Below are 25,897 nucleotides of genomic sequence, written 5' to 3' on the forward strand. Positions count from 1 at the left end.
ACCGTTGTATAAGGATTCGTTGGTGAGTGCTATTGTTCTTCCAATCTAACTGTGTCTGCAAGGATTTGTAGAGGTGTATGTCTGGAAATGTTGTACTACTCCTGAAAGCTTTGTTGTCTAGAGGCAAGGCAGATATTGGCAAGCATTGATTGAATTCCAAAGAACCTCACATGTTCTGCCTTTTTATGTTTCCACAATGACACGCATCCGACTCAGCTGAGGTCGTCAATACAGTGACTTGGCTCTACATGCTAACAAAATGGTGAGTGGGTGCCACAGTGGGTGTCTCACAATGGAGGCAAACAAACAGTATTTATCAAACCAATATTCTCCCAACTTATTCAGCTTGTGTTTTGTGGTCTCAGCAGCTTGCCGCAGCAGTTCATAATGGGTGCAAAGGAACTTACTTCAAAAAAACAAAAAGAGAGAGACAAAGGAAAAGGCATTATAAGACCAATTATAAGCTGAATAATACTGCTGAATTAGACAGTCTGCAAAGGACCTGTCACAGTGAGCAGTTCCACACACCCACACAACCCATACACACAAACCACCCTCCCACCCACACACAACCTACTCACACACATCTGCAGCTCCCTCTCGATGTGTGAGGTTACCGTCACTCTCACCATGTACCTCTCCAGCCCGAGACAGCAGTGTTTGGTGGCTGAGTCACAGTTTTTCTCTGATGTCACAGTAGACAGAATCGCTAATGAACCACCCAATCTCCAACCGGTTCTGTGGTTGCCCGTCTGCAGGATACTAAATTCTCCCTCTTTGCATCTGAATTATCAGTTTGACTGCTTTGAGTGACTGCACGAATGCAGTTATATAAAGTATGGTGTACTCCCTGCGACATCTTCATACTGCTTAACAAAACTTTCAAATCCTACCCAAAATAAATACCTGGAGTCTATAGATTTTCCATGATAAAACACTCAAAAATCAAGTCCCCTGTGCAAAACATGTTGTGTTTTGGGGTCTATATAAAGCCAATGCACAATCAACTCATTGTGACTCACAATGACTCATACTGGCTCCCATTTTAGGGGCACAGAGTCGTAGGTCCTGTCCTCTTAGTATAAGGCAGCATCTGAAAATGTACTTATGGTCCTGTCTCTGTTGACAAGAAAGAGACTGCAAGGTGACATGCAATGTCACTCTCTATCTTTAGAGTCATTAAGTAACCTGTCAGTTCGCATTAGGGGAAAACGGTCACAGATGCTGATCAGAGTGGGTTTCGTCTTTATATTGCAGATTACATGTTGTTTTGTACATAAGAAAGTAGCAGACAGACCGTTGGGAATCTGTACAAACAGTGCAAATAGAAATCCTCTAAACAAAAGGTGAAGATGCACAAGTGAAGCGAACGTGTCACGAAATGAGTGGCAGCCTTCTCGATCCACGATGTGCTTGTGAGCCATGAAGAAGATTTTGCAACTTGTGACTCAGATCAGTTTGTCAGCCCTGATCCATTATCATGTTTGTCAGTTTGTCTTTTATTATTGAGCTGCATAACAGCCATCTGCAGGTTGTTTATCTGAGACAAATGCTGTATAACTCTATTCAAAATAAGGATGACACACACACACACACACACACACACGCACTTTAGTGTAGGAATGTAATATCCCGGTGGAAAACAAAACAGGAATCCTACTATGAAAGTATTTTTAATCTTATTTATGTGTATGGCATATATAGCTTAAACATAATATAGGTTATTTTTATCTGCCATATGCCTAAAACTATTAAATACACACAGAAATATATCGCAATGTTGCATTGCGCACTGTAGTTTTGAGTCAAACCCTGATAAATTGTCGTGCTAGCAGAAAAACTCACAATAGTGTCAACAGAGTATCTGACCAAATGTCTCTGGTTTTGTGAAATTTAAGGGAATTTCCTCAAGGCCATCTTGAGATATTACATTCAAAAGAGTGAGACAGATGCAAGGTCACAATGACTTTGATGTCACGGTCCAGGCTGTGACATTGTCTGCCTGCTCCCTTATGTGTCCTCCATTTCATGTTTTCCTAGTGTCCTCTCCTGTCTGTCAAGTGTATGTGTGTCTTGTCTGTCTGAGTGTTAATTGGAGGCGTGGCTTGTTTTCCTGACACTACTGCACAGGTGCTGCCGATCAACTCATCACCACTTCTGTAAGGACTCCAGACCTTCCTTCACTCAGCACCAGATTACACCGTCGCCACATGTGGTTTTGTAATCAGCTGAACTGAGTTTATGACTCTGTGCTTAAACAAGATCTTTGCGCTGCGATCTAGCCATTTTTGATACCTTGCCTGTCTCTCAACTTCAAGCCACGTCTGCCTGCCTGACCCTCTTTTGCTCCTCCAACCAGTTGCAATATCCAGTAGGATCCAGTGAACTCTGGGCTGAGTGGCACCGACAGGCTTCAGATATCAGAAAATATTAGGGTATAAACTAACTGCTGTCTTTTTGGTCTCTCCATTGAATCTGCTGACAAGTAAAATATAGAATACAACATACTTTTCCATGAACACACACAGGTTTTTTACATATAAAATATTTTATTCTAAACCTCCTGAAAAGTTTGTCATGATTTTAAGTGACATACCCACATTAATATATTAACTTACTGAAAACACATGGTTGTCATACAAAATCAATGCAAAGCCTGCAATTATCTGATCTACACTAGAAGAACATTTAAAGTGGCATGCAATGCTTGAGTGTGTATGTGTAGACATTGGCCCTCATATGTATATGGACATTTTTTTTTACAGAGGGGTTAATTGGAAAATTAGTAACACATTTGTTTGCCTTGGTATAATGGGTCTCATTCAAAGATATTCATGTACATGTTTGCGGAAGCTGTTGATAATGAGAAATGAATCTCAAATGTCTCAGATTTACATTTTCATAATTTCTAAAACTAGATAACACTGTTATCCATTAAGATCAATATGACTATGATTGGTACATTATCATATTTTTATGGCAATGTGTTTTTTTAATTAAATGAGGGCCAGTGGCTTAAAAAGCCTGTAGATGTTTTCCCAACATACCCACTGAGCTTACAGAACTCTTTTGCAAAAAAATATCACAATGTTAAATCATAAATGTGCTTACATTCATAATGAGGCTCATCTCTGCCGTCATGAATGGATAGGTACATTCAACATGCTTCAACTGGGCTTTTGACGAAGCCTCAGACTTAATTAAAAAACTGTCACCAGGGAGAAGAAGAGGATGCCCTGTGAAAAAGCTGTAGGTGGAAATGAAATGAGTTTTGTCAAACCCCAGTGCACACACACATTCGCCCATTCATTCATGCACGCACACACACACACACATTGTAAACACAATCATGCACGGGTATCTTAACATGTGGCCCAGTAAGGCCTGACATATTACATAACGCTTCATTGACAGCGCTCCTTGACTTTCTGCTGCACTGACAGCTCGCCTCTCACTGGCTGTCAATCACATGGCCGACTGGGAAAAAGCAATAGGACGACTTCTGGGGGCTTTGCTTTGAGCAGCTGCACTACAGTTTGCACCGCTTCCCTCCAGGCATTAATGTATAGTCTTTCTCTCAGTGTACTGCAAGTCAGGACAACATACAGTAAGTGTTTTGATGTTATTGATTGATTTTCAGAAACACAAGAACATATTGGTATTCTTAAAAAACACAACCATGTCTGAAAGAGTTTCCTATCATTATTATCTTATCTTCTTCAAAATCTCCTCGTTACTCCTCTTTGACTTGATTACACATCAGCTAATGACCTTACAGTACAGTCAGGTGCTGGTTGCTTGTGACAACCTTTTCAAGAAAATCAGGAGATTCAGAACAGACAAAGAGAGCACAGTTGTAACTTACAAATACTGTCCTTGACTGTGTTGCACCAGCTTTTTGTGACTCGAGTGCCAGCTAGTTTCCCATTTGAGCATTTAAAACTTTAGAAATGTCTTAGTAACGAATCTTTTCATGTGTGAATCGGTTGCAAGTAAACATCTGTAATGACTTTGAATCAAAATTTACAGTTTTAGAAAACAGAATGATATATTGTTATTAAATTTAATAAATGTAGGCATCGTACGTTTCTGTGAATCATGGATATGTTAGGTATGTAACCTTTTTGCAGATGCGTCAAAATTTTAATGTCTTTATGTTCCAGCAACTCTCTTGTAGTGTTGTTGACGCCTTATTAAGTTTAAGGTCCAGACATACTGAAGTCGTCTGTGTCTCACACACCACAAAGACTCCAACTGATGGCAGTGTGACCATAGATGAGTTGACCATAATACATTATCTCTTTAGTCTTCATTTTCAACTGGTAATATATGAGCAAGCTCACACATGTTTTGACAGTTAATTCAGTCAGCTATGTACCTGTTACACGTGTTTAAATATTTAGTATATTTAGTAATATTTAGTGCCACTTAAGTCCAGAGACATTATTTGGTTGAATTTAGAATGTGACGTCAAGTGACCGAAATTCAATGTCAGGAAAACAACTAATGCCAATGTCAATTTAACGCAGAATACTGACACCAGATGACGTTGATATTTTGTTGGTTTAAAGTCGTATCTCATGCAAATGTCATTCTGTCATACAATAATGACATTTAGTTATGAGTTATGCAGACGAAATCCAAGACCACAAAACGTGAAATTTAGACATCATTAGATATTTAGAACATCCCGATTTTCATTCCGATTAGAATTTCCAAAGTAAGAGTCCAGTGTCTTTCTGTCATTATATTGACACATAAGTCTCGACCTAAAAAGTTAAGTAAGGCTTTGCTTTAAAACTTACAAAGAGCTGGTGCAACTGCCACAATGCTAACACAAAAAATGCTCTTTTCCACCAAATAGCAAATGAATTACAGACATTTGGTTTTGCAGACAAGTATGCTTAGTTTGCCCGTAGTGTCTTGTAAGTCACACTGTATTGTAAATTTATTTCAATGCTACAAACTGCAAATAACACTTTCAAATGTATTGAGAATAGTACAGCATATTGTGCTGGATAAAAGCACTGAATAACACCAGAAGAGACACAATCCAAATCATTCAACAGGATGAAACCAGAACTTTAAATGTCCTTGCATAATGTAATTAAAAGCAATCCATTGTCATACTTGAAGAAATGTCCTGATTTCTTTTTTTTAAAAGGCCTGATTAAATAATGAAATAAAAAATGTATAGTCTGTTTTAAGAATTGAGGAGAGACATTAACTGTGCCTTTTTCCTAATTTTAATCAACACCATATCAGCCGCAGGGAGGCATTTATTTAAATCAATGCCTCTCTTTATGTGTTGCAACTCATACACCTCCTTAAGTATTTCATTTATTCACTGCAGTGATATACAGCAAACAGAGGTTTCTGATGGTCTACATTCAGTATTGGTAGGATATAGAGTATCTAATCTGAATCAGTTGACTAACTTTATTTGTAAAGGTAGTGATGATGGCTTCAGCATAAAAAGCAGTAAGATACAGCTTTCATCGCCACAGTACCATACATGATGGGGTTTATTTTCAATTGGGGAAAAATATATAGTTTTGATGCACAAAACTTTTCAAGAAAATAAGATAACAGCGGGAAATTTCTAGAAATAACAAAAATTACTTCTTTTACTTATTTTAATCACACTGAGGTCAGGATCATTACTTTGGTATAAGGGTGAATGGGGTCTGATCACTGTGTGGTTAATGTAACTCAACACATTAAGACGGCAGAAAATGGCTTATTCACACTGGCAGACAAAAAGGTGACATTTTACCAGTTGTTTAGAAACAGTTTCTCCACTTTGCTGTCATGCATACTTTACAGATTCCTCTAAAAATGACGTAAATCAAAATGTCCATGTCCTCTATGTCCATTTGCTTCTTATTTTTTCATCCAAAGATACCTCCTGAATGTCTTTTTTTACTGCTGTGCTCATAAGTATATATGACATATATAACAAGTATGAGGGGACAAACAAAGCCTGTCTCAGTCCTTCCTGCATCATCATCTTCTCATGTGGTTTTCAGTAAGGCACAAGTGGATTATTCCTTAGGGTGAAAAGCTGAATGTCAGTCATGGAGGAACAACAATGTCAACATTCATCTCTTTAGCGAGGGCAGACTGATCGGCGAATTGCAAGGCATATAAATTCATACTGGAAGAAATGAAAAAGAGAAAATCCACATTCCTTTGTGTTGGCACAGGACGGCTGCGTCGTCAGGAGCAAGTGTTCATTGTTAATTATGGAGTGTTTTCAGCAGTGAGGATCCTCTTTATCTGATGCAGATTTCAGGGCCTCTGGAAATTCAAAGAGATGATGAGCACAGATGCATCTATTGCTTTCTAAGTTTGATGAATGTATTTATTTTTGTGTGTTCTCAGGATTGTGATGTTAGAAGAAAATGTCCAGTGCGTTGCTACCTCAATATGGGCGTTCATTTCCTTCCTGCTCATTAGAGTTTGCTAAACTCATCCCTCTAAATACAATCATTTGTTCCAGTCTGGAGCACGCTTCTGATTTGGCTCAATGGCTAGCGCAGCTGTCGATCGCGTTGGCACGGACACGATGAAAGGAAGCTGGCCTCCTCCATTTGATGAATGGAACCTGCGAGCTACCACATCATGTGTTGGAGATTTAATCACACATTAAAGTAGGGAGCTCAACGATCGATCTGTGTTTAGTCACTCTCAAGGTTTTCAGTCAATGAGTGGGGCACAATCCACTTGATGAATGCGCACACACAGGTATCTTATCACAGATGATCAGTCAATAAGCACAAAAGTGTGGATGTGTTTTTAAGCGTTGTCCACCACCAGATGTGTTTCACTCAGTTCCCTGAGTCTCACGTTCATGCTGCTTATTTTAGATTTTCGATGATGGCGATCTCCCGCCGGTCAGCGTAGTCCGGGCTGAGGCCGTTCAGATAGAGGCTGCCGTTCCTGGCAAGCGACCCCGTGACAGGGCTGAGGGAGAGAGTCAGGTTGGGGTAGGCCTCTCTGTCATCACACAGGTTGGCGGACAGCGTTCTCTTGCCAGGAGTCATTTCCTGGTTGATGGACGTGTTGATACCCAGCTCGGATGACAGCTTACGCTTGATGGATGCAGCACGTTGGAACTTGTCATAAATGTCAACGCTCAGTCGCCGTCGGGTCTCTTTGAACTCCGCTGACACGTTTGCTGTCCACTCGGCTGCATGAGCCCGAAACTCCCCAACCTGCGGAGCCAGATTGGAGATTAATGCCTGCAGGTGATCTGGCACAACCTGTTCCTCCATATGATGTTATACCCATCACAAAATCCATACATGCTGCACTTTTTGGCAGGCAGTATACAGACACGTACAGGTGGGAGTTTGTGCAAATACATGATGCAGAAATGATTCTAAAACCATGTCTGCTTGGAAATCAAAAAGTAAAAGTGTGTATTCGCAGTATACAGTTTGATCAAATTAAACAAGACAATCAAAAAACATATTCATCCTTAAATACTTTACATTTCCTGGGTAACAGTTGTGCATAAAGAGATGAACTTAATGTGTGGTTGAAACATTTTCATGTCTAAGTAGAGTAAAGTGAAAATGGGACCGCAGTGGTGGTATTTTTTGTCATTTTTTGCATAAATGGTGACAGACGGTGCACAAAAACCCTGTCCATATTTCATTTATTCATTGACAGACAGAACAGGTTAATAGAACTGACAATTAAAATGTGAACAGCTGACCTATTATTAATGGAGTTCACTCATGTGAACATAAAGGCCATGTCCATTAATTTGCGCAGATGAGTGTTTAACAGGTTTTGCCTTCACATTCTTGGCTGCCCTCCAATTAGCGACACACATGAAATAACTCTCTAACTTTCGTTTATTATTTGCAGCAAATTTTTAGGGTGCCACTGCAGATGTGGAGATTAAGGGAAAGGACTGAACTAAGAAAAACATTTTCTTTGAGATAGATGTGATGGTAATTATTGGCGACCTGCCACTCAGCATCTGATTCAGAATTATTTAGAAATGATTATTAAAGCCATGGTGTGAATGCTAAAAGCCCTGAAAGGTGAATACAGTTACAGCGAGTACCCAGAACTGTTTGGTCCCCAAAATGCTTATGGCCTCATTATTCAAGAACTACTTTGGCTGTCATAACAAGCTTGCTGTTGTGTGGGTAAAGGATAATGGACAATTTGCGAATAAGAAGTGATTTTAAAAGTAGGTTTGTGCTACGATTTGGATGCAATTTGAGAGATGTGGTAAGGTGAGGACATGTTGCACCTAACCCACGTATCACTTCACTGTTTTGTTTGAACTTGACTGTCGATGCCTCAAGCAATAAAAAATAAAAGTCCACTATGTGTGACCTAATGGCCCTGGTTTCTGGAGACCATGTACTGTATCTGTAGGCACGTTCGTTTATGGTCCTTGAGAGGCAACCAACGCATCATTAATCTCCCCCTCATAACACATCAGGCCTCTTTCTCTGGGCTATTTAATTATCTGTGAGGCACTGATGTGTGCTTGTTTAAAGTGGACTTCTGAGCATTCGAGTAAAAAATTTATGGGATGTGTCTATGTGTGACAAATCAGACACACACACTAAAGCGCAAACACTCGAGTACGTGCTTTCTCATCCTTCTTCTCACTTTCTCTGCTTGATCACTCTCACCCCCCCTCCCCCGACCCAAACCCCCAGCCACCCACTGAACCTTCTCTCTCAGTCACAGCGACATGCCTAATTATGCCTGTGCAAGGATTCCTGCAGATTGCCATATACCCCCACCCCCACCCCTTTCATATGTGATATAGAAAAAAGAAATGAGATGTTCATGTGGTGGGTTTATGCAGCAGATTGCTTGTGCACGTGGACGTGTGTTTCTCTCCATCTTTTTTATATGTAAATAACGAGCCTGCCAGAACAGCAAGGTATCTTATTACTCTGCAGCAGCTGCTGGAAATGCACCAAAAATTTAATCTACTTTGCACAAGATGGCATTTTATCCACAGGGATGCCGCCAGGACGGAGATTCATCACTGCAGTTTGAAGAGTGAACTGGAAATCACTGTGAGGTATTACACTCTACAGCAGTAGACGGATATGATCACACCTGTGGACTTACTGCAAATGTCTGTCCGTCTACAATATTATGTTTGCTGCTGTTGAACGATGAGTCTTCTCCTACTCTATTAAACCATTAGAGAGACTTTTTTTTTGCTGGCTTAAGTGCAGCCATAAAAGTTCTTGCTGCAAGATGGATCTCCACATGACTCAGGTTAGGTACCGAGCTTGATACTTTTAAGGGTATCAACATAATTACAGCAAACAAGTCAATAGGCCAATTCACAAGGACTGCACCCGAAAAAAATACTGGAGCACATGATTGACTTAAATATTCAAAAAGGTGCAAACAACTAACACTTCCTTACCTCACTGCATCTTCATCAGAGTCAAAATACCAACCTTATTACGTCTGTATTGATTTACGTTAAATCCATCGGCCAAATTTTGGTACATGAGCATGCACATGGAGACATAAGTGCCACAAAGTGCCCTGAAGTCTGGAAGCCAGCCACAGAGCTTCAGTGCTGACAGTGGAGCCCTGCGGAGCCACAGGGTTTAACTTCTTCTATTGGCCGCTCTGTTGGCCACTCTGGGTTGTTTTTTTTCATGCTGTAATATAATTAGCCCAATATCTTTTGTGATCTCGACTTTGAGTCAGGGCAGATAGTGGTTGCAAGTGATGTGCAATTCATGGCTCTATCAGCGGCCCCAATCCCTTCTTGGTGAATTTATCCGTCTGTCTTTATATTCTTCTTCAACACCAGTGGCAAATTCTGTGAAGCATGGTGGGACTGGCAGCGGTTGCTTCTTCAGTAGTGTTTCAATCATACAGCAATCAAACTCCTTTTTTATCTCCCACTTGCATCGCCTCTGGTGTGACATGACTCACATCACATCAGCACGTACCTCCTCTTTAGTTTTCTTGGAGATGACCCGGAACCAGTCTCCAATCATACTGAGCACAGCAGCGAAGTACGCCAGGCCCACCAGGATCCAGAACCACACCACAGGCTTGTAGTAGTTCAGAAAGTCTGGATTATCTGACCCACCTACAGAACCAAAGACACAACAGATGTTTTACACAAGTCTGTTCTTTAATCTTGGAAGACGTGTAACTGTTTCCCAAACAATATAATTCTGAGGAAGAACAAAAACAAGACTGATTTTAGTGTGAGAAGGCCTGATGCTGGCGATTAAGCCAGATTAGTAAAAAGGGTCTTCTACTGTCATACTTGTATCATTTAATGAGCCTCGGTCTTTCCATTGTAGGCATGTCTTTCTGCTGCACTGTTGCCTTTAATTACCCCTGGGTGTTTGACTGTCCTGAGTTGGACTATCTTGTAAGAATATATAAAGTATAAAGCAGGAGAGAAACTGAGACTAATAAGAATAAAATGATTTTAAAAAATCATAAAAGAGATGTTATCTTTTACTGTAAATCCATTTCTATGATGATGATGCTCTGATAATGATGAACGGAAATTGCTCATAGAGCAACGTTATAAAATCTTGACTTGAATCTGACAATGGAAACTTCTGCAAATACTGTAAGTGCATAAATCAAGTATATTCTTATTAATAAAAGGCAATAGATTTGTGTCACCTCGGTGATATAAGTGAAAGTGAAAATTAGTTCAGTTTAGTATTTTGGGCCCTTTTAGATCTGTAGTGCATGATCTTAAGTGCATAGTGCAAGTGCATTTAGAGCTATCCAACTGCTCTGCTTTCTGCTACGTTGACATTTTAGAGAATGTCATCAATATTTTCCTCATTAATTATGTATTATTTCATGTGCAATCCATCCATGCATCCCTGTGAGTGTTACAAGCAGAGTGTACCAGTGTACCATTCTGACTTTAGACCAGGTTTTGGCACCACTGCTTTCTGCAGCTTAAAAATAACAATGCACCTGACCACACCCCATTAAAGAACCTACACACCCATGGGATCAAGTACATGTGCTACTTACACAATGTGTGTGTCAGGTCAAACATAGGGCCCCCTGACTGAACTGGCTTTTTACATAGTAAACTTTATTAAATCAGGTACTCTGAAAAAGTCTTGATGAGGGAAGAAAGTCATTAGAATGAAAGTTTATGGTTCCCTCTTAAGGTTGTGACCAGCAGAGTAGAAGTAAATATATCTCTGACATGTCTGATGCAGCACTTGAGGTTGTGCTTGATGGATGTTACATCAGCTGCCGGGACTTACTTTACTGTGCTTAAATATATAATAAGTCTGTACAAGTCCTTTCAATATGCAAACATTACATTTAGTACATTTAAATGCCATTTTGGCTTCCATTATGTGCTGTATTTTTGGATGTGCCTTTCATAAATCAACTGTTATGATGCAGCAGAGGCAGCCCGCTCACCGTGCAGATGGATAACCATCCATTACAGCACCAGCTTCACTAACAGCAGTGCAGGCTTACTTTGCGCCACCTGTGCCAGACCCGGTAGTTACAGTAATCTAATCTATAATCATTAGAGCCTGCTCAGGGAAGTTTAATCTAGCAGCTAAGTGTTTGTGATTTTTCCCATCTGCCTCTCCTTCCTGTTTATCATGCAGGTCAAATCAAGCTAATACCACCTGCACAAATTTAAAGATACATACACACACACTCTCACTGTCTCTCACTTGCTTTTCTCTCTCACAGACACAAAAACGTCACACTTTATTCACCGCAAGGAAGCAAATAAGTATATTTCAAACAATGCTAAACTATTATTTTAAACATTCAGGCTGGGAGACATGGTTCCATTGCACTGGCATGGGATGGCTCTGATAAATGTTCCAACACAAAAGACAATTTATGTCTGCACTTTTTAGTATTCATTTAAGTATTCTTGTCCTTATCTGTTTCTGGTCCAAAAGATAGGGGCACTTAACATATGGCAGGGATTCAGATGCATTATAAAAAAGTGTCAGAACATATGTATCAAAATGTGGATATATCATTAAGTGAAAATATCATTATGTGAGGCACAGAACATAAAAGCGAGCCAAAAGGAGGGTTATTGCTGAGTCAGACTTTTACTATAAATACACTGATTCCAAAAGTGGGCATCAGACATTAAAAAGCAAAGTAGGCCTCTAATTTAGAAAGAAAATTAAGTGACCTTTTTCACCAGCAACAAAGTCTCCAAATCCGATTGTGGTGAGGGTGATGACGACAAAGTAGATGGACTCGAGCGTGCTCCAGCCCTCAATGTGCTTGAAAATGACGACTGGCAGGGCCACAAAGATGAGGCATCCAAAGAGGATGAAGATCAGTGTGGAGATGACACGAATCTTCGTCTGGCTGACTTGCCACTTCTGGTGGGAGATGAAAGACTAGTTTAAGCGAACGTGATTTCCACATGCAGAAACATTAAAGGAACAGTTCCCCCCAAAAACAAGACATAATCATCAAATGGACCCAAAGGATTTTTATGTCACTCAACAAGCTCAGCCAGTGTCACAAAGAAAGGCAGATTTAGTTATGTGTGAAATGGTTGTCTGTGATTTCTATAAATTGCTTGTAAATTAAACTGTTATCTTATTTATCACTACATGTAGCTCATTATCATGTAAATTTCATGCTGGTTATAAATGGCCTACACATACTGTATATTGCTCACTCATAGACTATTTACAGTTCTGTTATGAGCTCAACCTCCAGTTAAAAAGTAGCACTTACTGTATATTCTCTGTTCTGAATGTATTTTCAAGTAGACTGTCAGAAACTGGTGATGTGACTATCCAGTTACATAAATGTTGTGTGTTGTGTAAGCCTTTTATGCAGCTATCTATGGCAATTCAGCACATGCATGCTGGATGCAGTCAGGAGAGACAATTTGTGAACATTTGGTGAACTTCTTATAATATTGTGTAGCTGACTTCTTACAGCAGTTGCTCTTATTGTGGTTATTACCTTGAATATTCAAAACAGTTTGCACTTATTTTTTTTTTTTTGCTTCTGTTTGGTCAATTAACCACAACTTCTCACACTGCTAATTGGATGTCTCTTGATACTGGATACAGCGGTTAATGTACACGTCTGCCTTTACTCCTTTGGGACAATATTTAAGGTTGTTGACTGAACTCCCAGATTGCTGCAGTTTTTCTGACCGGATAGGCAAGACTTGTGTACAGCATCTCAGTGTATCCTCATTCACAAAAATGTTTTTGAATCAGGACCACTTTAATCAAAGAAAACCCTATTTCCACTGGCACTATGATATTTGACGGTGTGGCTCTCTACTGGGACTTCTCTGCCCTTCCTCGTGCATATGTGGAAAGCCAAAGGTGGAGAAAGCACACCTCTCCGCCCTCCACACGCCTATGTGAAAAGCCAAAGACAAAGAGAGCAGCAGCAAAGACCCCCCGGGTACAGAACAGAGCAAGCATCAATGGCAAACAGAAATGCTATTGATAAGTCAAACGCAACATGAAAAGGAGGAGCTGGGGTGTAAACAGATTGCAAAGTGGCTTGCAGAGGAAGCGGCAACAGTAGGCAGGCTAAAGCAGTTTAACCATGGTGCCCTGAAATGAGATTTGCCAATTGTTGCATAAAAAAGAATCAATCAGCTGTTTCATCAGATGACTGGGCTGCTTGAGATCAACTGATTTATTTGGGATGTGAGCTAAGCTTGACACTGTTGCATGCCTGAACTAACGCTATACAATTTTTTTTGGCACTTTGAGCACCACAAGCCAAGTGCTATCTAGTTCCTATATATTTAAGGGTGGACATCTCTATGGCCAATAGCTCAAACGCTCAGCAACTCACACCAAAACAATCTCGACTGATAAAAAGCACTACAGGTAAGAGGAAAAATATGTGTTTTGGATTTTAAGGTGAACTAATTTAAACACCAGAGCAAAGGATATGAGGAGTAAAGAGGCTATGAATGCAAAAACATGCCTGAATTTGAATGGGGTCGATGGTTTTGTGTTACTTTGCAGTGTGATTAGTGGTGTAATTTGTTTCATTGGCCAACATTAACATTTTTCAGTTTAGTCCACAAGGTATAATTGAAGTTAACATGCAGCCCATATCCCCAGTCTCTAATATGCCACAGGCGTTTTTTTTTTTTTTAATGCTCACTCCATATAGCGATGACTCACTTCCTTTGACCTCCTTCGAGGAATACATTTGCTGTTTTCTAACATCTCAAACGTCAGTCTGCCAAGCTCGTGACATAACTTTTGCTGTCAGATGGCCCGCCCGCTTGAGCTGCAGAGAGGTGGCAAGTGACTTGACATGCCTCACATGTACTGTATTATTGCCGATTTATCAAATATTTCACACACAGTCATAGTAACAGATATAGGGAATTCATTTTACTTAAAGCCTGTGCTATCAACTGTAATTACGAGAATTTAAGTTGGACTGGTGCCCCGCTGTTCCTATTTTGCATCACAGTTACAGAACATCAGAGGATATCTTGCATGCTGCTGTTTTCTCTGCTTCCCTTTCCACTTGAGGTGACTGCTTTTAGCTGGTTCCCTGTGTATCGTGCCCTTTTCCCTTCCAGTTATGTAAGCACAAAGCACAGTGCCACAGAGGGGAAGCATAAAGAGCAGACTGACCTCAGATCACTGAGTCTGTGATGAATAATGTCCTTGCCACACTAAAAAAGTACCGTACAGTAGTATACAATTTACAGAGACCTACAGTGAGCCCTGCAAAACGAAATTAACTGAAGAAAAAATCATTAACATTTTCCAGAGGGACCTGAAGAGGTTTCTTAGCCAGCATCTTTTGTACAGGCTAATTAAGCAAATGCAACAGTACATCTATTTCCATTGCTCGAGCCTACTACAAACCTTTCTTCTTCCTCCCAGGGAGGGAAGCCAGAGAGCCGGCAATGAATCAAAAATTAAATTAACCTGTTGCAACTAAGTATGTGCTTTTTTTACCAAGACAATTTTCTCTGACTTCACATCTCAGCATTACAGGTGTTATCTCCGGGTCTGAAAAGTGAAACCAGTGCAGAAGTGCCTTATACCTGCATTCTTACTAATGGCCAGCAGGGGGCTACTCCAGTGGTTGCCAAAAGAAGCCTGATTGTATGCAAGTCAAAAATGACCCTACTTTTCATCTGATTTATCATCTCAGTAAATATTTTCTTTATGAGTTTATGGCTTAAATCAATAGTTTCAAGCCTTACTCAATACAGCATGATGTTTATTTTGTAAATTGCTGTAAAATCGACTATAAAGCAGGGTATGGTTTAGGGCATGACCTATACCTTGGCAATGTGCTTTGGTTTGTTCACCTAAAAAGGTTTTGTTCAGCAAAAGTTGTAGTTTTTGTTGTAGTTGGCTACTAAAAGACCCTCTATGGAGTCAGATTTACAGTTTTTCCAGTATGTATATGTATATGTATATTCTGTTTTAATGGTTTAGAGCAAGTTTTTTGTTAGTGACAATTAGCGTTGGCATATTACCAGTATGGGTTTTCTCTTGGTTCGTCGGTTTCCTTCCTCAAAGACATGAAGGTCAGGTTAACTGGTGACTTTAAATTGCCTGTAGGTGTAATATGAGTGTGAATGATTGTCTGGCAACTTATCCAGGGTGTAGCCCACCTCTTGCCAACTGCTGCATGGAACAGGCCCCAGCGCTCATGTTACCCTAAAAAAGCAGTTTGGATAATGAATGAATATTGACAGTTAGCCATAGCTGTGAATGCAACGTGCAAACATCTAGCTATTTCTATGGTGCTAATCGAGCTAGCAGCCAGCTTTAGGGTTAGTTCCACCCTGTCGGCCAAACATGATCATTTCTGGATCAAAAAAAAAAACACTAATACGTTGGTGGTGGCCAAAATATCAAACTTGAAGCTTCAAATTAGTAGTCCACAAACCAGTGGGGAATGTAATGTTGGCTACATCATCTCTTTTAACCAGTCTTTGTTTCAGTCCTACATCGATGACTGTATGCAGAAACATGACTGCACTGTACTGATACTAGAAAACATCCTGAAAACAAGCTCTAGTAGAAGAATGTGGGAGTATGATTTTGAGATTTTTTACCACTGGTGCTGCCCATGTGCTTTTCTGCATAACGATGTTTCCTAGAAATTATGTTTATGTAATAGTTATTGGCAACAGCAAACAGGGAAATAAAATGCCACCCACATTATGTATTTATCAGCATAATTAGGATGCAAGATTAATTAGCGTATGTGGCAAGTCGCACAATGTTGATACTGTTGATACAGTATCAGTAAAATGTTCACTGACAAAGTATTTTATTTGTTTTCCAAAAATATCCTCTAATATAAAACAAAAGCATTATTAAACTTTTGTATGGTTATGTTCAAAGCACTGAGGAAAGATGGTGTTTTTTGTTTAATATTGTCCACAGTGACTTAAATCATAAGAAAAGGATTAACACTGATCCAAAACCAAAATCTTTTCCAAACCTTATCCAAAGTGGCTTTGTTTGTTAACTCAGTCTCTTTGTCCCTGGATCTTAGTTGCAGCATGTCATTGCGGGACTCCATCATCAGGCACGTAAAGACAGCTAATCATGATTACACCCCCTGCCAGCAGTCTGAATTGTTTCACATCACTGGAGGAAGATTTTCACCCTTCCATCCTCAAATTGGGCCATGATGATATTAGCTGGCTAAACAGACTATTACTCCAATCACAGTAACACCAAGAGTAACAGGGCGCGTTAATGTTAACAGCTTCTCACTTTTAACTTTTAACACTAATTCAGATTTGAATTATGTGTCACTGCGAACATTTGTGCTGTTTTTCTCCACTATACAGCAAACTCATTTTTTCTCCCTTCTCAGCATTCTGCTGAAATGTCACATTACTCTAACTGTTGCTCACTTCAGGACAAAATCCTAACTACATAATGCAATTCATTACTCTCACACAATGCATAATCATCTCCATCATTTTAAGGATGTGGATTAACCCTCTTGAAACCTGGAGCGACAAAACTTTTCTTGCAATTTCTTTTAAAAATATGGGGAAAAAAAGAAAACATGTCTAAAGAAAAAAAAAACAAGCTAGGGAAAACTATATTTATAATTATCATAATTACCCATTCAAAATTATGTCACAATTTAAGCACCTTTTCCAGGTTATTTCTCATTATTTATTTATATTTTATTTTTTACTAATTTCCAGGTAATTTTCTTGTACTTTTTTAACATTGATTTCTTTGCCCATTTCATTCATCACATGTTTTTGAAACAAAAATACATCTACTTTGTTCATGCTTCAAATGATTAACATACTTTTTACGAGAAAAACATGTTTTTCTTACTTGTACTTATTTTATCTTCATATTCACCAAACTAAACTTATTTATGCATTTGAAATATAATTTTAATATACAATTGTTTAAATTATTGCAGCTACAGCACATTTTTCTTCATATCATGTTACTTTAACTAAGGTTAAAGACCACACTTCATCTCTCCCACTAATTCAAATCACCTGCACCTAATTCAACCACCTGTGCCTAATCAATGCAATCACCTGCTGTGACCTATATAGGTGTGTCTAACCCTTTGTCTCCTGTTTGTCTCAGATCTCACAACTCTCTCCCAAAAACCCTGTTTTTCACCTCTCCACCTTCTCAGCAGCAAGACGGTCCTTGTATGAACTCCCAGAGGAGATTACACAGCACAGAGCTGTCCTCGACACTGAGTCTCAACCCCTGACTTCACTCCAGCCTCACCACAACTCCATCCATCCACACAAACTCGACCCCCCTTTATCCCTCTCCTCTACTCCCAACCCGATCATCCCATTATACACAGCCTTCAGGTACCCTTCATCACTGGCAAACAACCCTTTTTCTTGTAGCCAAATTGTATTCAACAATTCACAGTAGTACAGATTTATGCTTTTCTTTTTTAACAGAAATATTCCCCCTTTAACCCTCCAGAAGAGCAAAACAAAAATAAATAATAAACATAAATATAAATTAAATGTGCAACTAATAAAACATTTAAATTAGAATTAAAAAGGTAATATTTTGTTTATTTAATTTATTTTAAAAAGGGGTCAACAGGCAATACACAAGATCAACATGTCAACCTGACCTACTCTAGACCAAAGGAAAAGACTGCGTTGTTTTTAAAGTGGGAGACGAGAGGCTGCCATTGTTTGTAGGACAAAAAATGACCCCTTTTCATCCCTCCCCTTAACTCCTACAATCCCACTGAACTTGACCCTCTCCTCATCACCTGATCCTCCAGTCATCCGAATGAAACCACTTTTACAACAAGCTGCCTATTTTTGTGAAAGACTGAATTGTTTCCGTCCGATTAAGTTACATTTTTTGTCATTACGATTCATTATTATCTTCCTTGTCATTCATTAGCTGCACAGAGGAAAAAAACAAAACTTAAATAACTAGGACTAGTAAGTATGAATAAGTACTTGTTTTTACTATTGGCAGATAAACTCTCTGTTGTCAGATATCACCCTTATTGGTTTACACACTGAGCAGCTGTTTGATTGCTTATTTTTCAACCTTTAAGTTTCCAGGAGAAATGTAATGACTATCCATCAACCAGATTGTCCAGCAGACTCCATATTCTGTCCAGCATGACTAATAGTTGAGGGAACTGCCCTGGTAGAAAAATAACATGTTTTTATGTCCATGCGCACTCTGTATGTGTGTGTGTATATGGATACCAGTAAAAATGTGACTTGCAGTGTGGTAAATAGGCCTGCAGTATCATTATTTTAGAGTTATCGATCTTTGTGCTGCTGGTTTATTCCACTGCCATAAACAAAGAAATAAGACAGGAACAGGGCGGTGAGTTCAGCAACACAAACAACAATTTTCTTTGCTGAAATCTGAATTATTGCTCTGAAACAGCTTCACTTATTTGAGCTTTCAGTGCTGAAACAAACTGTTTGCATTTCATATTGGTTTCCAGGAGTCTGTTGGCATGGCAACCCAAAAACTGCATCCACTTCATCCACACAGCTGAGTGCTGAAGTCTGAGGAAAAAGCAGATCCTGTACTTTGAGTGTGAATCTTTGATTACAATAATTAGAGGTGTTTATGTTGCAGCTTTAACCTTGCTACTTGCAGGCCTATAAAGGAAAGGCAGCATAATTTTACAGCTGCATCACCTGGATAATTAAGTTGTCAAATGTGACTGCATCATCAACATTAAAACAGCTCATTGCACAAAGGTAAACATACAGCAAGCTGCAAATAATTCAGAGATAAAAACAAGCTCGTGTAGACAAAGGAGCTCACCACAATCATTCTCTCTACTCTGGCGATGCCTTTCCCGAAAATGGTCCCCAACTGGTCCCCGACGCCAGCCAGTAAAAATCCAAACAGGGGAATCCCAAGCAGAGCGTAAATTATACAGAAGATCCGCCCACCTTCTGTGTGGGGAGAGATGTTCCCAAATCCTGCCAGAGAGGAGACACAGAGAGTTTGTTAGCTCAGCAGGCAGCTTTAATTCAAAGTGTCAGTATGAAATAACTAAAACATTTAGCAGTGTGCTTGTTGACATTGTAAATTCCTGTGAGACAGTTATTTTAAGAGATACAGGTTACATTTCTCAACTGTTTTACGCCTTGTGTAAAGTGCTGGTCCTATTTTATTAAAGTAAATATGTTCTAATGTTGAATTTGTACACTTTTCTGTAAAAAAAAAAATTAATTTGCTGTGTTAGGTTCGTGTGCATTTTGTATGTCTTCATTTGTACACCTTTTGCCTTTGAAAATACCAAGCAGTAACTTCTGGGGCTGAAAAATGCAGAAGTGCCAAAAACTGCAGTTCCTCTAATGGCCACTTGAGGCTAGAAACTATCCAAAGTTAGAGTTTCTCTAGATGGCATTGGCAGAGGGATCCTTGTAGTAATCTTTGATCAAGATGTCCTTTAACTCCCATATTAAACAAACTTTAAGGATTTCAGGTGGAACATGAATGCTGGTCTCCTGAGGGAACGTCCTGTGTTTTTTTGACACATCTACCAACCCAACATGCCTCGCTGCAAGGGACTTTGTTCTATATTTTACTGCTTCTTTACTCCATCAGCGCATTGGTCACATGATCGCAGCCCTAAAGATTATGTGGGTTTACTGGCTCATGATTACATCTGTTATACATGAATTATTGTGCATCAGTTTTAGAGGTATACATACTAAGAACAAATGGCCAAAATTTAAAATAAGGCTTCAAAATGGAATTCCAGCGTATAGAAGTTACACATATTCATAACTCTCCTTATTGGTATATATGTGACTTTATGAGACTTGCTTTTATGCATTATGCATAGATTACAAGAGAAGATTGCTGATGCGCGTGTGGCAGTTTGTACTAGAGACTTGAAAGCATGCTGACTAGGAGCATTTTGTAACTCTGCTCTCAGTGTTGTACAGACACAGAGAACGTTTACACAAAAGAGATGCTCTGTCTCTGTATGTGGGTTTATGTGCGGCTATGTTTTGTTACATTTTTTTAAAGGAATGTTGGTTATTTATTAATATTATGAGAGTTGTATTTATTTTCTTTGCAAATATCAGTGTGCATATTATATTCTTTTCTTTTGATTTTGTTTTGGTCTTTTCCCTGGGAAGTATCTGTTGCTTATGCAAGAAAAAACACGTCAATGTTTTGTTTCTGCAGGGATGTTAAGCTAGTGCCCTGGAATAAAATGCTGAAAGACAGTTCTGGTAAGTGTCGTCCTTATACACTATAGTAACACAAGCAATAAACGTTACTTGTCAGCGTGTATTTTCTATTTGTTGCATATTCTGCATCTTAATAGTGTTTCATCAAAGCTGGCAGAATAATTAATGATTTAAAACTAAAATGGCTAAAAAAGAAAACTTTTTGCCTGACTGTGCTGTAACATTATTGCAGACAGATGCAACAGAACAGCTTTGAGCTTGTCAGCGTGAGAGATGCAGGTCTTGTTAAAGCACTGACTCAGACCAGAGTTTATAATTTAAACCCGCAGTCCTCAAGCAGGTCTGACGTGAGTGAAAAACAAAATGAAAACCCAAAATGAATAGACAGAGTAAGATGCACATAGTATGTTGTATGAACACACACACACACACACATACACACACACACACACACACAAACATACTCTCTAATGTGAGTCCATCACTGGTTCACTGCCTTTCATCTTCTCTCTAACCCATCATCATGTGCAGCTAGGAAAGCAGATGGGGCTTATAGACGTCACAGTTCGGGTAAACACAGAACCTAAAAGACCTGTTCCTTATTTAAAGCTGAGTCTACAGATTCAGCAATATGACTTTCATTATTTAGTGCTTCGTCATGGGTCTGCATAATGAACTACATCCACTTTTCTCTATTAATGCAGTCATCTGTCTAAGGATATGCGCTGCAGGGAGCCCTCTAATGACTTCCCAGTCTCACACTGGAGAGGGGGTGATACTCAATGTGAGAAAAATTGACAACCAAGTCTCACTAATTTCATGATTAGCTCAAAAGCAGACAGGATGCCGGATTCGTTTTTAACACCTCTGGGTGCCTCTGAAAAAGAAATGAGACACAACAGCACCGTGATTTGAACCTGCACTCGTGTTTTTACTACAGATGAATCCTTTTTTATATTCTCACCTAAGCTTTAAAAGCTATCATATTAGCAGAGGTGAAAAGCAAGTTATGCTCTGCAAACTCAAAGATTTAGAGTCATGCATTGGGATTAAACAGTGGCTTTCAAAGAAAATTGACCTTTCTTCAATTCAAATGTGATCAAAATAGAAAAAAAGCTAGAATTACCGCCTCACAGTTGTATGCCTCAGCCAAACAATCTTTTGCAGTTAGAGCTAACATGCATGCCTTTCCAGACTCATATGATTAAGATTAAGATTAAGATTAGCCTTTATTGTCTCCTTTTGGAGAAATTTGATTACTGATTACTTTACACCTTCCAGTAAAGGATACGATAAATCTTGCTTACGATAAATCATGTAGTAGTAAATGATTTTTCAACTTTTGTTTTGTTTTCTGGGGGACGGGGGGCTCTCAAACTCCTGTTGTTGACTCCATGGCTGTGGCCTTGCTTGCTTGCTTTTGAAACTTGGACCCGTTTAGTTTAGTTTATTTTTTTCCCACATAATACAAAGCACAATGGTGACAAAACATATGTAAAGTACATGTGAGGGTGTGCTAGAAACCTATACTGGCTTATATAAAAAAACACCCAGAGAACATATGAATAGTGAAATTTAGTTGCTAAAAATTCACAGTGTCACAGTATAAGTATAGGGTGAAAAAAATAAGAAGTGCAACATGTGAACATCATGATTCTGCTCACTTTTCTCTTACAAGACTTAAATCAAAGGTTAAACACCACACTTAGTAAAATGCTGATAGGTCATTTAATTGTTTCACACTTGACTTCAACATTGCCTTCATGAATAATACATTAAATTCAAGATTTCCACTTTATAATGAGCTGAGACCTAAAAATGGACAACCCCATTTGTCAGTATCACTTTATTCATGACACTACTGACTCCGTTATGTAATTATAGCATGGTCATCAACATCACGGCCCATCTCTTGAAGGAACGAATGCATTTGCAGTGGACAATAAAAGCTTAATGACTTCCTTCTGAATTCATTAAGTGATGTGAGGAGAGAAAACGATGGCACGACATTTAACTGAGTGACTTCATTAGCTTCTGCTGCAGTGTTGCTTTTGTGGTTTTGTGGATCATTTATTTGCAGAAATAGACACCAATGAAACACTGTCAGGGTGGTTTTCAGGTGGCATTAAAGTAAGCTGAACATTGTCTCATTGTTATCACTATAACTATGCTCTATAGTTAAACATGGTTCTACTTTTGCATTCAAAATCAACAAATAACGGCATATTTCTCTGCTGGAAAGATGGTCGTGTCATAAAAATGGGCTTCCTATGCGGTAGAAAGACTCAAGTACTTCTGACACTGGTGCTACATGACCAGAGAAAAAGGCCCTGGCATTTGCTTATGATCAAGACTTACAACCTACAACAGCCAGAATGCACTGTACCGCACCAGACAAATAAATGCTCTCGATGATGGGTGATGTAATGCAAGCTTTGCTGTTATTCTGCAGGAAGCAATATGTCGGCAAGCTGGTAAAAAAATATCTCATATTACAGTTAAACAGTTAGCTAAAATATGTTTCAAAAACATTTAAGACAAGGAATAGGCAGTTTCACCATTTGGTCTCAATTTTTCAGCCTTCAATACCATACAGGACACAGTATGGTGCCCACTTCCAGCCTACACATTTTTATCACAGCTAAACAGTGCACTAAAATGTGCTTCTAAAGACATTTTAGGAGAGAAGTAGGCATTGCAGTAACATAATCTTGATTTATACTTGATCAGCACTGACTAGTTTTCCAGTTGGATTTGAGGTTGTTCTGTGTTTGAGAGAGAGAGAGAGTGACCTTCTTCCCATGCTTTTAAAAGAAATCAACTTAATTTGCTCAGGTTTCAAAGGGTTAAGTAAAGGACATGTTTTATGACATTATAGATAATATAAAATATTGAAGTCCAGGACACCTGAGCTCCTCTTGAAACACCTTTATAACAGAGCCAAAGGGAGGCAGGATTATAAGCAAGAATACTAATGACTTCTTTTACATGCTAAAGGATACTTCATGTGAGATTCATTTGATCTGAACACTATAGGAAACGTGAAGGACTGTAACAGCTGCTGAGACTGAGGAATCCCACAGGGACGAAATACTGTGACATCAATCGTTACTGCACCTCTTTTACTCCCTGGAGAGGAGAGGGAATTCACTTCCTGGATTAAGTATACGGATGAAAATAACTGGGGGGAAAGATGCTTTGCCTCAATACTGCACATCCAATTAAGGATCCCCGCATAAACAAATCAATCTGCTCTTGCTCAATAACCTCGACCTGGATCAAGGACAGACAGAAGAGACTGAAGCTGAGAGGGGGAGCAATCTGTAATGACTGTTTTCCTTTCTGGGCTTGATTGTGTTTTTTCAAATTACACAATGGCTTTAGGAATAAGCTTATCTGAGCAGCAACGGCCACACATTTTGTAGTAATCAGGTAGAATTATGATGATTGCCAGCAGACAGCACAGCAATTATGTGCTGTTTACACCAACGAGCATCGCAGGTGATACACACAAAACACCACCTGAAAGCCTCTGCGGCAAAAATCAAAGCTATGAAAGCTCAAGCACTTTGCTGCTGTATTACCTTCACCTTTCAACCTTCTCTAGATAAATTAAAGCCACAAAGTGGTCCTTTTACTCTGCTACAGCAATTGAACCACTACTGTGGCTCTTTTCATGAGAAAGACCACAACATCTTTAAGTCAAACATCAGTAAATTGGCCTTTTGTAAAGAGCAAGGTGGACTAGATCACTGCAGTGTCTGTGTGGAAAACATAAAGTCAACACACTCAGTTTAAGGTGAGCAAACGGAGAACCCACAGTGAAGCTTTTTCTCGACACACGGTTACCAAAAGCTCACATCTTTTCCAACCAGAGGGCAAAATCAAGTTATTTCAACACTTGTAACATTTTCTGACTGAGGAATGAGCTTCGCCAGGATCCTGGAGACGTGACATGAAGCTCAACAGCCCACCAAACAGACACGCTAATATGTGGAGGTCTGCTTGGATGAGCCAGATAAGACCAGCTGGGTGTGTGTGCTGGTGTTGGCCAAAAACATTTTGCAACTTTGGAGAGCAGAGAACAAGCTCAAGCTTGGTGCAGTGCGGCAAAATGTGGAAAAGGGGATACGGGAGGTTAGGGTTGCTGTACAGTTTTTCAAATCTCACCGTTCTGATCCAACAATGTGCAGACAGCAACTATTTGGCCAAAACAACACACCACAACAGATTCATGAAGAACCAGTCCTCACTCTAGAAATCTCACAAACAACTTGCAATCAAACATGACTTTGGATGATGGCCTTCACCTAGAAAATGTCCCTCAGATTAATACGTATTGACCAAGAAAAGACTCAAAATGACCACAACAGAGATTTAAAGGAACTGCAAAGAGTCACAAAATAACTACAAAAAAGGGAGAAACAACCACAAAAACATAAATAAATGAATACAGTGAGACTCAAAACGATCAATGGAGAGACAAAATTACTTTAAAGAGACCTGCAACAACTACGAAGAGGCAAAAAACTACCACAGAGACAGAAGAAAATACCACAGAGACACACTAAACCACAAAAAGATGCAGCAAAAGTTTTTTGCTTCTGTATACGAGAGAAGGGGGGGGGGGGTTCATACCTTTGCCCACTGGGGACCCATAGTCTTAAAATATACTTCTGTAAACTTGTGTAAGGAAAAAACTGTAACTATCAGTTGTGCGCTCATGTAAACATATCACTTATGATATCAGCTGTGCATCAGAGGTCACACGTAAGACATATACGTTTGAGTACTTGCTGTCTTCTTCCAATTTTTAAAAAATTTTTTTTTTACAATATATCCAACAGAATGTAGGTTCTTTATAGCAATGGTTTTTAGCAGAAACGTAAACTCTAGGTTGTTCGTTTTGCATATCATATCAATGCATATATTTCTGGGTCATGTCAAGCATAGTGGCTCTCACAAAGGGTTTAAAAAAATCACTACTGACCAGGATGGACTTCTGAGCAGATCAGGGGATGGAAATACACTATTGAGCATGTGAACTTTCATGTCAAAAAAATATATAAATCAAGATTGTACTTGGTTTGCACATGATGGCCATTCATCTGATAAACAAGCAAAATCAGTTTCTTCCAACACAAATTAAATGTCCTGACTGGAGAGTGAGCTCTGACAGGTGGCTAGAGATGTGAAATGGAGCCCATCAGCCTACTA

General features: G+C 39.3%; 1 protein-coding gene across 1 annotated transcript in view; it reads right to left on the reverse strand.

Moving 5' to 3' along the window:
* Positions 1-2,564: 2,564 nt before the first annotated feature.
* The window catches only part of kcnk2b (potassium channel, subfamily K, member 2b), a 41,867-nt gene continuing 18,534 nt past the window's right edge, over positions 2,565-25,897 (reverse strand). The window contains exons 4-7 of the mRNA XM_088089624.1: positions 19,293-19,453; positions 12,179-12,374; positions 9,963-10,105; positions 2,565-7,217 (exon numbers count right to left, since the gene is read on the reverse strand). Of these exons, the coding sequence (XP_087945750.1) occupies positions 6,861-7,217; positions 9,963-10,105; positions 12,179-12,374; positions 19,293-19,453 (857 nt within the window). The 3' untranslated portion in view covers positions 2,565-6,860. The remainder of the gene's footprint in view (positions 7,218-9,962; positions 10,106-12,178; positions 12,375-19,292; positions 19,454-25,897) is intronic.

Source organism: Plectropomus leopardus, chromosome 16, assembly GCF_026936395.1.
Source record: "Plectropomus leopardus strain MGB_pleo_1.0 chromosome 16, ASM2693639v1, whole genome shotgun sequence".
Taxonomy (NCBI): Eukaryota; Metazoa; Chordata; class Actinopteri; order Perciformes; family Serranidae; genus Plectropomus; species Plectropomus leopardus.